Here is a 15,339-nt window from a genome sequence, read left to right as displayed (position 1 = left end):
CCTGAAGGAGCGTCTCCACCCCCATTGTTCTGCCCAGACACTGAGGTCCAGCACCGAGGGCCTTCTGGCGGTTCCCTCACTGCGAGAAGCCAAGTTGTAGAGAACAAGGCAGAGGGCCTTCTCGGTAGTGGCACCCGCCCTGCGGAACGCCCTCCCCCCTGATGTCAAAGAGAACAACAACTACTATACTTTTAGAGGACAGCTGAAGGCAGCCCTGTTTAGGGAAGCTTTTAATGTTTAATAAAATATTGTATTTTAATATTTTGTTGGAAGCCACCCAGAGCGGGGTATAAATAAATGATGATGATGCAGCATCTTCCTATGTTCCTAATGCCTCATTTTTTATAGCATTCCAAGTTTGTGTGTGTGTGTGTGTGTGTGTGTGTGTATGTATTTAGACACATACATAAAGACACACACATAGAGACATACACATATATATACACACACACACACAGTCTACAAATTTTGGGAGGGGGAATCCTGCTGGATATGAAATAATTTTTATACAGCTTTATTAATTTTGGGAGAAATAATTCCCCTTTACCCTTTATTTCTCCATTTTCTTTAATAAAAAATACAGGAACACCAACTTCTCGGCTGTCACGAATGCAAGGGCAGCTACCTCAGATCTCGAAGTTTCAGTCCTCGTTTCTGGCAACTGAGCAGGTAACCCTGCTTGTGTTGTGACTGTTACATTTTTCTTTTACTGGTTACAGTTATGAATTGTTCTCCAGAAATATCTCAGGTAAATGTATAATAAAAGATAACAGAACAAAATACATCAAATGAAAGAATGCATAAGCCATAAATACTGATCACTCGCAGCGGTAGAGCATTAAGCCAATTAAAATCTCAAATCTGTAAAGCCCTGGGAAAACAAGAGCATCCTCAAACTGTGTCTCAGTGTAAAAAGTGAGGAGGACAATCAGTGCTCTAGAAGGGAGCTATGAGGAAGGGCCCCAGCTCAGTGTTGGAACACCGGCTTTGCCATGCAGAAGGTCCCAGGTTCAATCCCCGGCATCTCCAGATAGGGCTGAGAAAGACGTGTCTGATTCCCCTGAGAGAGTCACTGTCAGTCAGTCTTCATAGTACTGAGCTAGATTGACTGCATGGTCTGACTTCAGTGTATGGCAGCTTCCTCTATTGGGAGTTCCAAAGCTTGGGTGCCACCACAGAGAAGGCCCTGTTATGCATCCTTGAATCGCAAATCCTAGCAGCGTCAATGAGCAGACACACACACCAGTCAAAGTTAATGATTGAGTTGGTTGGCCTTGTAGAAGGTGCTTCTGCAGAGACTTGAGTCTATAGCCATACAGGGCTTTATTTAATTTGATACCAAGACTGACTGACTAACAAAAAATTGATACCAATGCCTTAAATGGGGCGCAAAACCACACCGGCAGGCAGTGTCGGATTAAAATGCTCTTGCCTTGCTGCCCTAGTTGATGACATGCTCCCATCAGCCCCCCAGCCTTGTCAATGGGAGTTGGGAGCCCAAAGCATCTGGAGGGTACACCAGGTTGGTGAAGACTGGAACAGAGATGGAAGTTTAAAGTGGTGATGGCACTGAAAGTGGATGCAGGAGGTCTGATTTTCCCTCCTTTCTATTGGGTACACTGGGAAAAACCCTGCCACTCTTTTTCCAGGTGACCTTCTGGAGCCCTGCCGTTGCTTGTGGCATGACCACTCCCCCCCACTCCCCTGGAATTGTTTTGGAGACACCTTATACCACAGCCCAGACTCTCAACAGGACCTTTAACATACCAGGTAGGGCCAGCCATATTGGGGTTTTCTTTTCAGCACCCTGGCAGGTTTGTCAGCAACAAAAACTAGTTAAGTGCCAAACCATTGGCCTGTGACATTATTGCACAAGCCCCTGAAGCCTCTAAACTCTCATACGTGGGGGCCCAAAGTGGCCCTTTTGGCCTCTCTGTTTGGCCCTTGGGCCTTTTCCTAGGTGTGCCCCAGCAGCCTTGCTCTGTGCCCTCTTTGAGTACTTTTGGTTGGCCAGAATATACCCTTGGTTGCCTGACTGGAGGATGGATAGAGGTGAGTGTGTTTGGTGGGAAGAGAGATATATGTGGGTGTATAGAAACCTCTTAAATTCTGTATGGCTGGTACATAACCTGTGGTACAAAGGTAAAGAGTTAACTTTGCTCTACCTACTTTTGGCCTCTGGTCCTGCCCACCACTGGGACACGACACCTAGAATGTTTGCCCATGTGGGAGCATAGTCCTTGGGAAGCTGAAAAGTGCTCTCCCCAACCCTTGCTTTAAAAAAAGGGTCATTGCATTAACATTTGTAAGGGAATATTTTTTTTCCTGTATTTCTTTTAAACAGCCGAGAAAGGTGCCCGCCCAGAAACTGCCATCTCCCCACCTCCCTCATGCAGTTCAGAAGAAGTTGCTCATGTTTCAGTTTCCACTGCACCTCCCAAAAAGGTACCGTCAAAATTGATAATGCTTGGCAAAATGGGGATTCCACTTTTGAACTTGGCCTATGAGCAGATTTAAAAAGTAATTGATTATGGCTGTCTTTTATGAGACTTTCAAGGTGATTCTGCTTCCCAGTTCATCAGAAGCAACCATAACATGATTTTCCCCACCCTACATTATGGTGCTGAAATGAATAAAGCTAACCATGGAGTGGGACTAACCATGGAGTGGACTTTTGGATGAAAGGACTTTGCGTACAGTGCTGGTTCTGAAAACTAATTCCACTACTCAAGAGGCATCCTCTTGTTTAATTTTAAACCGTATGTTCCTTCCACCTGGTTTTGCTTCATACAACTTTGAAATCTAGTTGTTATAAAAAGGGGGGGGGGGACATTACTAGCTCTGACCAGTCTGAAGTCTGCATAGCCTTGTCCAAAGAACTCTACTTTAGGTAGGAGGCTACTTGCTGTTTCTTTGCAAGACTTACAGGCATTCCCCGCCTCCCCACATACATGTTCTACTAACGTGTGCCCTTGCATATGCATGGCACCAGGAAATTAATAAATAGAATCATACCAGGAAATGAGAGAGAGCTGGAGAGTCCCTCCCTTACAAAAAAGGAGATACAGTGAGGGTGGAGGAAGAGACTGGAGGCCCAGTGGGGCTTTGTTTAGGCTGATCAGCCTCCCCACCTAACAGTTGACACACAGGGTAGCACAGCAGCAGCCACTACCGCTTTCCCACACATTCTCCAGCCTCCAGCCAGCCTCAGAGCTTCAGCTCTAGATATTTTGGTCTGGATTGGAGAAAGAGCAGGAAAGAGATCTGGAGAGCAGGGGAAAGTAGGTATTTCGAGGCTTTTTAGAGGGTGAACCCCACTTTACACAATTTTGCTTGTGTGCACCAGGGCCCAGAATGTAAAGACATAAGTGGGTGGACGCCTATATTAACAGCCCATCTTTTCTTCAAGAAGCTCATGGTAATGTACATGGTTCTTCCCCACAACAACACTGTGAGGTGGTTATACTGAGAGGCGGTGATGGGCCTGTGATCACCCAGTGGGCTTCATGGCTGAGTAGGGATTCGAACACTGGTCTCCTGGGTCTTAGTTGGGCACTCTACACCATACTTGCTGCTGAGTCTCCTTCTTTCCCATCAGTCTTGGCTTGTGGGGGGCAGTCATTTTGTCAGTTCATTCCTATGCAGGGGCTGAATTACCTGCCCTTGGAGGAGGCACACCCGGAGCAGTGACTTGGGTATATGAGGGAAGCTCCTCCAGAAAACATGTATTATATTTTCCCTTGCACACACTCTTGGTGGTCCTGGTTTTAATTGGGGTGTGTGTGTTGGGGGTGTTCCTTTTCTGTTTGGTTTTGGGGAACATGTGAAGCATTGTGATGGAGATGTGTCTGTTGCATGGAATTCTTGCTCTCTTCTAGGAGGGCAGAACCAATCCCGCAAGGTCTTCGTTGTCCCGACAGCCAAACATCACCCAAAGTTCTCAAGCTGTTGGTAAGCTTCACCTGAATTCCTACCTCCTAAATCAGAGGTCACCAACCTAAGGCTCGGGGGCCAGATGCAGCCCAATCGCCTTCTCAATCCGGCCCCCAGGACGGTCTGGGAATCAACATGATTATACATGAGTAGAATGTTTCCTTTTATTTAAAATGCATCTCTGGGTTATTTGTGGGGCCTGCCTGGTGTTTTTACATGAGTAGAATGTGTGCTTTTATTTAAAATGCATCTCTGGGTTATTTGTGGGGCATAGGAATTTGTTCATCCCCCCCCCCCCAAAAAAAATATAGTCCGGCCCACCACATGGTCTGAGGGACAGTGGACTGGCCCATGGCTGAAAAAGGTTGCTGACCCCTGTCCTAAATCTTTATCCTCTATCATCTCTTACAAATTGGGAGTGTCATTTTCACATCATGTCTCTGCTAGTTCATTAGATGGCAGTCTAAGTGTGGAAGTTCTTCCAGAGTGTGTGTGGGTACAGCCAAATTTTGTGATAGTTTGGAGAAGAGGCCTTTTGGTGTGGTTTGAACTTGCATTGCAACAATGTTTGCCATAGCAAACAAGTTAAAATATTTTGTTTTCTTTCTCTCTCTCTCTCTCTCTCTCTCTCTCCCCCCCCCCCTCCCATAAAAGATTCTCACAGCAGTAAAAGTTTGGTAACTTTAAGTGACCTTCCTGGCATCTTGGGTGACCTGGAGGCCTCTTCTCAAGACAGTGGTGAGAAGGACCGAGAGGAAGGTAATGGGGTAGGGGGGCGTTGGGAAGTTCAAGAACATCATGGCCAAGAGGGTAGACTCTGTGCTCATGAGTCTGCTTGTTGGGATCTCACCTTGTGTGGCTCCAGAGGGAATTGTATGCCTCTGTCCAGCTTTGGGTAGGAGCCGGATGAAAACAGTCTTTTTATAGACTAGCAGTTTAGGCATGGGCAGGGCAGTATGTGTGTGTGCACGTGTCATGGTTTCCCTGGGGAATGCAGAACTTAGTTAGGCACCAGCTTCAGCTGCTTGAAGAAATCTCTCTTTTGAAAACAAGTAGTAGAGCATCTGCTTTGCATGCGGAAGGTCCCTGCTTCAATCCACCAACGTCTCCAGGTAGGGCTTTGTAAAGGTTCGCTGTCTGGAAAGCCTGCTGCTGCTGCTGCTGCTGCTGCTGCTGCTCAGTTTGGACAGTACTGAACTAGATGAGCCAGTGGGCAGACTTGGTTTAAAGCAGCTTCTGCTGTCAAGTTTCTATCCGTCATGGCTGCAAAGAGACTGTTGAAAGTATGTAGGGCAATGCCTGCTGAAATCTCAGAAAGCTATTGGGCTGCCTGAACAGGACTGCCAAGGGGCTAGAGCTTCACTGCCACATGCTTAGCAAACCCAAAATAAATTCTGCAAAATACCAAATGTGGCATTTTGTCCTGAAAAAACTTTTTTTAAAAAAAGAAATACTCGAATCAACGTACATAGTTACAGAATCCCAAGTGTTTTCTTTATTTGGAGTATGTATTGTCTTGGCATAGAATCTGCCCTGGCAGGTCTCACCCTAATAACAAAGTGATTCCTCAAGGAGTGATAACACCAGAAGGTTAAATTATTTTCAGTGCTCCACCTTTTGCAACAGCAGCTAAGGCGGGTGGATTTCCTGCCACTGATGAGCAAATATAGGGCAGCATGTCTGATCCATCCACACTTTGCTTTTCTCTGCCCTTAGATGCCATATCAAAAGAGATCTCAGAGATCACCACAGCAGACGCGGAACCTGTGGTGCCCCGGGGAGGTTTTGACTCCCCTTTCTATCGCCTGAATGAGGGTCTCCCCAGCTCAAAGAAATCCCAGCTGGCTGCCTCAAGTTCACAGGGGCATAACCTGGACTCCAAGCCCCTGGCGTTGTCACCCCTTGCAGCATCGACACCAAGTGTGGCCCAATCTGGGCTGAAAAGGTCACTGGATATGCCTAAGCAAACCTTCACGCCTATTGACCTACCCGGCCGATACTCCGAGAATCATCCTTCTGGTCACCAGCAAAGCCAGGTGTCTCTGGAGTCAAACATTGTTGCCCCTAGCCCTTGCAAGATTCCTGCACGCAAGTGGATGGGGTTTGGGGATGAGCAGCCCCCTGATTACGAGCACCTCTTCGAAGTGGCTTTGCCAAAGACCGCCTACCATTTTGTAAGCAAGAAGACAGAAGAGCTTCTCAGGAATGTCAACGCAGGTCACGACAATGTGAACTCTTCCTCCCCATCCCCCTTGGAAATGCTGGATCGGCTCATACAGCATGGAGCAGATGCCCACAGCAAACGGCTTGACCAGTAAGTGACGGCAGAGCTTGTATTCTTAAGGCTGGAGCTAGTGTGGTGACAAGAACAGGACTGAATCACTGTTTCAAGTTACTCGTCTGTTCCCTGTAATTCTGAGGCCTTGGGGCCAAATGCAACTCTCCAGGGCACTCTGGTTCTCTCCCCGCCCCCAAATGCTCCCTGGGCCACTGCCCTCCTTGAGTGTTTTTGCATGACCAGAATGCCGATGGTGCCTCTTAATTGTCTGAACAGAGGGTAGAGAGTGTAGTATGTAGAAACTAGCCTGCTGTAGAAAAGTGTGTGTGTGTGTGTGTGTGTGTGTGTGTGTGTGTGTTATGTATACAGTAGGCTAGTTTCTACATACAACAATCTCTATCCTCTAGTTACCTTTTTTCAGGAAAAAAGAAATGCTAAACTACTTACAAAAGAACAAACAAACAAAACCCTGAAATATGCAAGTAACATATAAAAAAAATCCAAATCAACCTCACTAAAATATGAGCAAAAAGCTAAGATCCAAAGGCCTATTTGAATAAGAATGTTTTTGCCTTGTCACCTAAAATAAAATAGTGCTATTCTAGGCATACTTCCCGGGGTGTGACTGTTCCATAAAGGGGGAGCCACCACTGAGGTTCATTTGTTGCCCTGCCCAGTTTTGCCTCTGGCCCCACCATTGGCATGTGGCTCTTGGAAAAATGGGATGGGGCTGTGGAAAGCTTGGAAATAGCTGTGTGACCTTCCTCTCATCCTCTGGTCTCCTTCAGCACAGCTCCCCCCCCCCCCCTTTGCCAAACAATTCAAAATCTTAATCACATTATGTAGAGCTTGGCAAAACAGTGCATATAACCTGCATGCTCCACTTTAAGAACTTGCTCTGATTTTTTGCCTTTTTTTAAAAAAAAAAATTATGGCTTGCTAATTGCTACATTTCCCACGTAAGGTAAAGGGACCGCTGACATTTAAGTCCAGTTTTGAACGACTCTGGGGTTGCGGCGCTCATCTCGCTTTACAGGCTGAGGGAGCTGGCATTGGTCCGCTCCGCAGACAGTTTTTCCGGGTCATGTGGCCACCATGACTAAGCCGCTTCTGGCGCAATGGAATACCGACACCAGAACAGTGCACAGAAACGCCGTTTACCTTCCCGCCAGAGCGGTACCTATTAATAATCTACTTGCACTCTTTGGTGTGCTTTTGAACTGCTAGGTTGGCAGGAGCTGGAACAGAGAAACGGGAGCTCACCCCGTCGCGGGGATTCGAACCGCCAGCATTCTAATCGGCAAGCCCCTGGGCTCAGTGGTTTAGACCACAGCGCCACCTGCATCCCAAATTTACCACTACATTGGTGTAATTGGTCACTCACGTAGTCCTGTACCTTAGGACAGTGAGAGCAGTAGGGTGATGCTTGAAACCACCTGGGGTTTGTTGTTGCTTTAAAAAAAAAAACATTTTTACTGCAATCCAGAAAACCCACCATTCTTATTTGTTCCTCAGATTACCTTTGTTAAGCAAATCAGCTGACTGGACTCACTTTGGAGGTAAGAGGTTGTTTGTTTGTTTTTTGAGGCATGTATTTTAATCCATGTGTTGGAGCAAAAATTTGCTCAGCTTTTGTATCAAGCTGCTGTGCATCTTTCCTCACTGCACTGGCATCTTGCATTTGATGGTGCTCGATAGCTTCCAAGAGTGTAAATGGTATATCCTCTATTCACTGGCATCTGGTAATCCATTGCAGTTTCTTCATAGACTTCGTGAACCTGAGTGCAGTGGCATTTAACCTAGATGTTAACCAGAACATGGGAAAACTGGCCAGATCATACTTTTCCAAAACAGGGCTGCAAAGCACACACCAACCTGGTTGAAGGTGCTTTATGCTATGGGCAATGCTTGGACATCCATCTCTAAGACTGGATTGGACAGTCGTCTCCCCTATGAAGAAACGTTGGAGCATTTAGGACATTTTAGCTTAGAGAAAAGGCGAGTAAGAGGCAACATGATAGAAGTTATACATAGCATGGAGAAAGTGGATAGAGAGTAGTTTTTCCATAACTTGTGGACATCCATTGAAGCTGAATGTCAGCAGATGCAAAACAAATAGTTTTCCTTCACACAGCACAGTTAAACCATGGAACTCACTTCCACAAGAGGCAGTGATGGTCACCAACATAAAGGGCTTTAAAAGAGAATTAGACCAATTCATCAAGGATAAGACTATTGATGGCAGTTAGCTTTTATGGCTATGCTCTGCCCCCACAGTTAGAAGCATCAATGTTTCTGAATAAGAAGAAGAGTTTGGACTTAATACCCTGCCTTTCATTCCCCTTAAGGAGTCTCAAAGCAGCTAACATTCTCCTTTCCCTTCCTCCCCCACCACAAACACTCTGTGAGATGAGTGAGGCTGAAAGATTTCAGAGAAGTGTGACTAGCCCAAGGTCACCCAGCACCTGCATGTGGAGGAGCAGGGAAGCGAACCCGGTTCACCAGATTATGAGCCCACTGCTCTTAATCACTACACCACACTGGCTCCTGGAAACCACAGGAGGAGAGAGTGCTGTTGCGCTCAAATTCTGCTTGCAGGTTTCATACAGGTGTCTAGCTGGCTACTGTGAGTACAGAATATTGGCCCAGATGGGCCGTTGGCCTGATCCAACAGGCTTTTCTTACGTTCTTATTCCTGAGCTGCAGATGTAATCCTTTAGGAGGAGGAACTTTAGTTTAAGGGTGCTGGGAATTGTAGCTCTACCCAGGGGTAAACTGCAGTTCCCAGGATTCTTCAGGGGAAGCCCATGTGCCTCACATATATTGTGTGTATGCAGCCTTGGTTGTGTGTCCTGTTTGCAAGGTGTCTTAGGCCAGCATCTTTGCATTCCATCGTCTTCTTTCTGCCTTCCCCTCAGGTGCTCCTGCACCAGATGATTTCAGTGTTCTCAGAATCCAGCTCCTCTTGCTGCACAACGAACTGTTGTATGAGCGCTTCAAGAGGCAGCAGCACGCGCTGCGAAACCGGCGGCTCCTGCGCAAAGTGATAAAGGTGACGGCTCTGGAGGAACACAATGCTGCCATGGTGAGTCAAGGTTTCTACAGGGAGCCCCTTCACTGCAGGCAGTTTTCCACCTGCTGTGTTACTACTGGGGAAGGGGGACGGAAGGCAACTTTGGGTCTGGGAGTGAAGTGCAGGATTCGAAGACTTTCTTATGTGGCCCCCATAATTCTCACACATTGCCCCATACAGTGGTACCTCGGGTTAAATACGCTTCAAGTTACATACACTTCAGGTTACATATGTTTCAGGTTACATACGCTTCAGGTTACAGACTCCACTAACCCAGAAATACTACCTCGGGTTAAGAACTTTGCTTCAGGATGAGAACAGAAATTGCACGGCGGCAGTGGGAGGCCCCATTAGCTAAAGTGGTGCTTCAGGTTAAGAACAGTTTCAGGTTAAGTACAGACCTCTGGAACGAATTAAGTACTTAACCTGAGGTACCACTGTATTTCCAGGCCGTGCCTTTCACCAACTCTGCTTTGTGGCTTCCTTGAGCGTTTCTGCATGGCTGGAGACTGTGCTTAAAACGTTTAACCTTTACCCAGATATTTAGAAAATTGGTATGAGTTTTAATCTGTTTCGAGTTTTGAGTTATTTTAACTTTTGAAAAGTCTTAAATTATTGATTCTATTCTTTGATTTTGTTGTTTCATCTTTTTTTTTTTTTGCAAACTGCTTTGAGGCTTTTAAACAATGTATAGATTCTATGAAATAAAATACAGACCTACTGACATGCAGCAGGCATGGTATAAACACATTTACACTTTGCGTTTGACAAAACTTGCCCTTATTTGAAGTGGGCCCATTTGACTGGTCTCTGCTTCCTGGCAGAAAGACCAGCTGAGGCTCCAGGAGAAGGACATCCAAGTCCTGAAGCTCAGCCTGAAGATGGAGCAGGCCAAGTTCTGCAAGTTCCAGGAGGAACACGACATGCTCATGGCTCGGCTCCACAGCCAGATCCGCCAGTTGCAGCAGGAACGGGAAGAGTATTATAATCACAGCCAGGAACTGAAGGTATAAGAAGTGACTCTCTGAGTTGGGGGTTGGGGCCGGCAAGAGCAGGGGTGGGTGTCTCCCAAGGATATGGTGCCACTAACCAGCTTCACTAATATTGTTTGGGTTTCTTTTTACAAGATCAGACTGGAAGACTGCCACAAAATCATCGCAGGCCTGCGGCTGGAGTTGAACACGACCAGCAGCAAGATGTGTCACACGGAATTGTTGCTGAGCCAGGTTTCTCAGAAGGTAAGAGCTAAATTTTCCTGTGGGGTTCCCACTTCCCCTATTTTGTGTGCATAGGTGTGTGTCCTTGGTTTCAATAAGACTTCTTCCAGCTGCATCCCAGTATTGTGGACCCTGCTCTGTGTTTGTTTGTGTGTGTGGTTGGGGCTGGTGGGAGTTGGAGTCCAGTAACGTGTGGGAGGGGGCGTCTATTGGTTTGTTTTTGTTTTAGTATGCATTTTGTGTTGTGAGCAGCCCTGTGATCTTTGAATGAAGGGTGTTATATAAATTTAATACAAAATAAACATGAAGGGCAGCAGGTTCCCCATCTTCTGGTATAAGCAGTACTTTTTAAAAAAGATAACTGTGTAGTCTCTAACTAAAACTTTCTCTTTTAAGCTTTCTAACTGTGAGTCGGCCCAACAGCAGATGGAGATGTTGAACAGGCAACTCCTAGTCTTTGGGGAGATGAAAGAGTTGTGTTTGAAACAGCTTCAGCACAAGCAGGCTGGCACAACTAAGGTATGCCTCAGGAGAGATGTGTGCCAGCAGTGTTGCTTGTGGCTCACATTGGGCAAACACAACAGGCTGGCCCTGCAGATGCCGCTGGACTCCAGCATTCATGAATCTCAGCCAGTGTGGCCTTATGGTCAGGGGTGCTGGGGAGTTAATCAGTGCCATAGCTACCAATGGGGGGGGGGGCACTAGCCAGGTTTTTTACCCCAGGTGAAGCCTCCAGAGGGGTGTCATTGACATTTTAAGCCTGTGTGTGTGTGCACAAATGCACGTGTGGGGTGTTGGTGCCAAACTGGGTCTTTGAAATAAAGCCTAGTTTTGCAAATGAGCATGCATCAGATCAATAGATTGGGTGCTTCAGATGTTGTTGGACCCCTCTTAGCCCCACCGATCAGGGATGATGGCAGCTACAGACAGGCCTGCAGCTGGGAGGACCATAGGTTAGCCACTGCTGCACTACTTTGAACCCTGCATACTTTGAAAAAAGCATGTACTTAAAGAAGTACAGTAGTAATATTTATTTCCAATAAGAAAATGATGGCAGACATTTCAATTTTCATCAAATTATCTGTGGCTGGGGAGATTTAAAAAATACTTGCCAATATTTCAACACCTGAGAATCTCACACCTCTAGGAAGAATGATAGGGTTGAATTGAACCCCAGGCATCCTTTGCCAGCGCCTACGATGAGTTAGTGGTTTCGCTAAACCCAGACCCAAGGTCAAAAGCAGCTATTACTTAATTAGTTCTGTCATAATTCTGCCTGGCCTCTCTTGTTCCCTCTCAGTCTTCTCTTGTCCCGTCTACAATCATTTAGCTTTATTTAACCCCCTGCATCTTCCAGGAAGTGGAATGCCTGCAGATGGCCTTTCAGAAAGAACTGGAGAAAGCACATTACTGCATTCAGCAGCAGAGCCAGGAGCTGGAGGCGTCTCAGAAGCGAATAGGCGAACTGGAATATCAGCTTGCAAAGAGGGACCACCTCTTGTTGGAGCAGAAGAAATACTTGGAAGATGTTAAAATCCAAGCCAGGTAACCCCCCCCCCCCGCCCTTCAGCTCATTTTACCAAGCAAGGGAGTACAGAGGCCTCCCCCAAATCCCAATTTCACTCAAGTCAACTTCCAGGAATGTTAGGTCTTTGAGGCAAGCAAAGGTCTCCTAACAACTCACAGCATCCTGCAGAAACTCCAGCTCCCAGGATTCTGTGGGGAAAGCTGTGGCTCTTTAAAGTAGTTTATAGTACTGTAAATGTATGGGGTGAATGTGACCATAGCCTGGAGGGGAATACCTCTTTTCCCCCCTTGAAAGAGAAATGCTTTTGTACACAGAGGGGAAATGTAATGACATAAAATCCAGACACAGGTTTCTTTCCTTTTTTTAGTTTCCAACTCCAAGCAGCTGAGGGCTGGTACAAAATGCAGAAAAATATTACGCAGCTGTTTGAGGTGGAGATATTGAGTCTGCATGGCCAAGTGCAGAATGAACGGCTGTTGAGCAACCGTGAAGAAAACAAGGTGGAACAAGCTGAATCCAATGAAAGGTAAAGGGGCCATGTGCAGCTGTGAGGCTTGCTGGCTGCTCATAATAAACAATTTATGTCTGAGGCAGGCTTTCAGAGCTTAGGGGTTGCAGCCAACATTTGTCATATTCAGAGTTAGACCCATTGAAATTAATGGGTTTGACACATGGGTCTATTCTTCATTGCATTTATAACCCCACCCCACCCTTTCCTGCAAGGAGCTCAATGTGGCTTATATAGTTCTCCCCTCACAACAACTCTATGAGGTAAGCTAGGCTGAGAAACTGCCCCAAGGTCTCCCAGTGAGCTTCATGGCTAAGGGGGGTGGTATTAAAATCTTGCTTTCCCAGCTCCTAGTCTGGCACTCTAACCACTATACCACACTGGCTAAGTTTCACTAACTGAGAACAGGATGCTGGACTAGATGGGCCAGTGGTCTGATCCAGCAGGCTGTTCTTATGTAGGGGGAGTGAAATCTTTGGGTAGGTGGGGCAGTTTCCAGCCCATGTGCTGCTGCTTCTGAAGGCAAACCTTTGGTCACTTGGGCTGACCTGTCTCTCTCCCCTCCCCCGCCTCCCCTGCAGCAGGCTGCCTGGAGCAAACGAAAGCAGTGCTGACCCTACTGTGGGACACAGTGAGGAACCGCTGGAATGTAGCAGTGAGACTGAACCTCCCAGCACCCGGGGCAGCAGCAGCGAGATGTCCACCCCTGAGAGGCCCAGCCAGCGCACTGGGCAGCTCAACAACCGCAGGGAGTCGTCTGCATTGCTGGAGCCCTCCTCTGGCAGTGTCCCCCCCACAGTGGGCTCCTTCCCAAGCTCTGAGAGTTTCCTAGGGATGAAGGCCCAAGAGCTGTTCCACAACAAGAGCAAGGGTCACTGCAATGAGGATGGGGTAGCCGTTGGCAACGTTTGTGAACCTTTGAAGACCTGCAAAGATCCCAGCCTGGAGGTCACGGAGGCAGCCCAGGCACCCTCCCCTAGCCCCGAGGAACTCCCTCCCTCCCCCAGAACCCAGGACGCCAATGTTGGACAGCTTCATATCATGGATTACAATGAATCTCATGGCCATAGCTAGAAATGAGGAAAGGATAATCAAAATCAGTATTAACATTTTCATATTTTTGGCATAGAACAGGGAGGTGTGGCTGCCCAATTTAACTAAAAGCTTTTGGGTTTTGTCAGTCCAGCACCCTACCAGCTTACACAGGCAGCAGTTCTTTTGTTGGACTTGTTTGCCCCAAGTGGGTTTATGGGATGGCAGAGTTTCTGGGTCTAGAAGTGTAGGTGATCAGTCAAGGCCTTCCCTGAAACACTTCTGTCCCTCTTGAAGCCACTGTGTAGTACACACTTTGACGCAGCAACAGCAGCAGCAGCTAGGATTTCTCCAAACTTTTTGTCAGCCCATCCACATTTTTCTTGCCCTGCCCCCCTGCTGAGAGGTTGGTTTAAATGAACTTGTGTGCAATATGGAGCAGAGCCTCCCCCAAGGAATACTCGGGGTGTGCTCATCTGGAGAACTAAGCATCTGTTGTCTCCCCTCCTGCAAGCAACTCAGGCTTACTCTTATTGAGAAACCCCTGGATTTGTTTTTCTCAAAGTGTTATAATATGATGGCAACTCAGTCTTTTCCCCGCCTTCAGCCTTCCCCCTCCCCATTCCCCCCCACTCAACTTTTTGCATTTTGTGCATAGACTGGACTTCACTCTAACCGTGAAATGAGACAGAGTCCCCTCCAGCATTGAAAACCATACCCTCTTTCTCTCATCTCCCCTCCCCACAAATTTGCTTTTGTTGCTGGATGAGATGGTACTGAGCTGACCTCCAGTTGTGTGGGTGTTTATTTTTCCACCCTGAGTGGAAAAGAAAGCTGAGGCTTTTCTGTTGGAAACCTGTCCTGTGGAGATTTCTGGTTAGTACAGTGGATGCAGAACTTCCTCAGCAAAGCAAATGCCTCACCTTAGCTGAGACAATTTTTTCTTTGTGTTTGCTGCTGTGTCTGTCTTAAGAGAAAAGGGTGAGCTGATTTTTTTTCTCTTCCACCCCTTCCTAAGGAGTGGTAGTCCTGTTTCTCATTGTCTGCCCAGATGCCCCCCTGCCCCCCCCCAAGTTGGCCTATTTACATTTCTATGGGTGGGGAATGCTTCTGAATCCCCCCCTTGATTTAAAAGCAGTGGGATTGGCTATATTGTGTCCTCCCCCCTTGCAAACTGTCCCCTTGTGGTTCATTTGCAAAATGGGCTTTATTTTCAACAGCAAAAGTACCCCTTCAGTTGAGAGAGCCTTCTCTCTTTTAAAGAGACAGCATTTTTCTCTAAAAGGGCACATGATCACCTGCCAGAATCTCCCAGTATGTTCTCTCCCCACTGCACCATGGACCACAGAAATTATGGAGCATTCAGTAAATCTCTTGAATCATGAATGCAGCACATGAAAAGGCAAGGGGATGCAGGAAGATCCCGGTGGTAAAGCTGGAAATTATTTTGTTCCCTTAACAAAGAAACAAAAAACCTGGCTGCTTTTAGTTAACCGTTTGTCAGAGAGCGATTTCTCTATTTAGATTTAACATTGATTCCTGCCTTGCTCTTTGTATAAGTAAATATTTTACATTTATAAAATGTAAAATGCCGTAAATATGAAATTGTAAGTAAGAAATGGTGCAATTCAAGATAAAGGAGTAAATTAAAGGGGGGAAAAAACCCAAATGGATGAAAATTTGCTGTCCTTGCTAGGATGTTGTAATATGTCACAGCAGTTCCTTGTGTTTTACTGTGAACAAAAATAAAAAGAATTCTTTTGTACTATA

General features: G+C 46.6%; 1 protein-coding gene across 8 annotated transcripts in view; it reads left to right on the top strand.

Annotated features, from left to right (window-relative positions):
• TSC1 (TSC complex subunit 1) overlaps nt 1–15,339 on the top strand; it is a 31,786-nt gene extending 16,447 nt beyond the window's left edge. For 6 of the 8 annotated variants that reach the window (XM_081846932.1, XM_081846933.1, XM_081846934.1 and 3 more), the window contains exons 9-22: nt 584–669; nt 1,650–1,770; nt 2,345–2,445; nt 3,879–3,951; nt 4,588–4,692; nt 5,650–6,247; nt 7,727–7,770; nt 9,130–9,296; nt 10,109–10,291; nt 10,412–10,522; nt 10,898–11,020; nt 11,859–12,046; nt 12,397–12,555; nt 13,119–15,339. In XM_081846932.1, the coding sequence (XP_081703058.1) occupies nt 584–669; nt 1,650–1,770; nt 2,345–2,445; nt 3,879–3,951; nt 4,588–4,692; nt 5,650–6,247; nt 7,727–7,770; nt 9,130–9,296; nt 10,109–10,291; nt 10,412–10,522; nt 10,898–11,020; nt 11,859–12,046; nt 12,397–12,555; nt 13,119–13,611 (2,552 nt within the window). In that variant the 3' untranslated portion in view covers nt 13,612–15,339. The remainder of the gene's footprint in view (nt 1–583; nt 670–1,649; nt 1,771–2,344; nt 2,446–3,878; nt 3,952–4,587; nt 4,693–5,649; nt 6,248–7,726; nt 7,771–9,129; nt 9,297–10,108; nt 10,292–10,411; nt 10,523–10,897; nt 11,021–11,858; nt 12,047–12,396; nt 12,556–13,118) is intronic. The other 2 variants (XM_081846939.1, XM_081846938.1) reach the window with 2 other exon arrangements.

Source organism: Podarcis erhardii, assembly GCF_964252035.2.
Source record: "Podarcis erhardii genome assembly, chromosome: Z".
Lineage (NCBI taxonomy): Eukaryota > Metazoa > Chordata > Lepidosauria > Squamata > Lacertidae > Podarcis > Podarcis erhardii.
The sequence above is the reverse complement of the archived record's forward strand: the minus strand, read 5'-3'. Positions and strand labels throughout refer to the sequence as shown.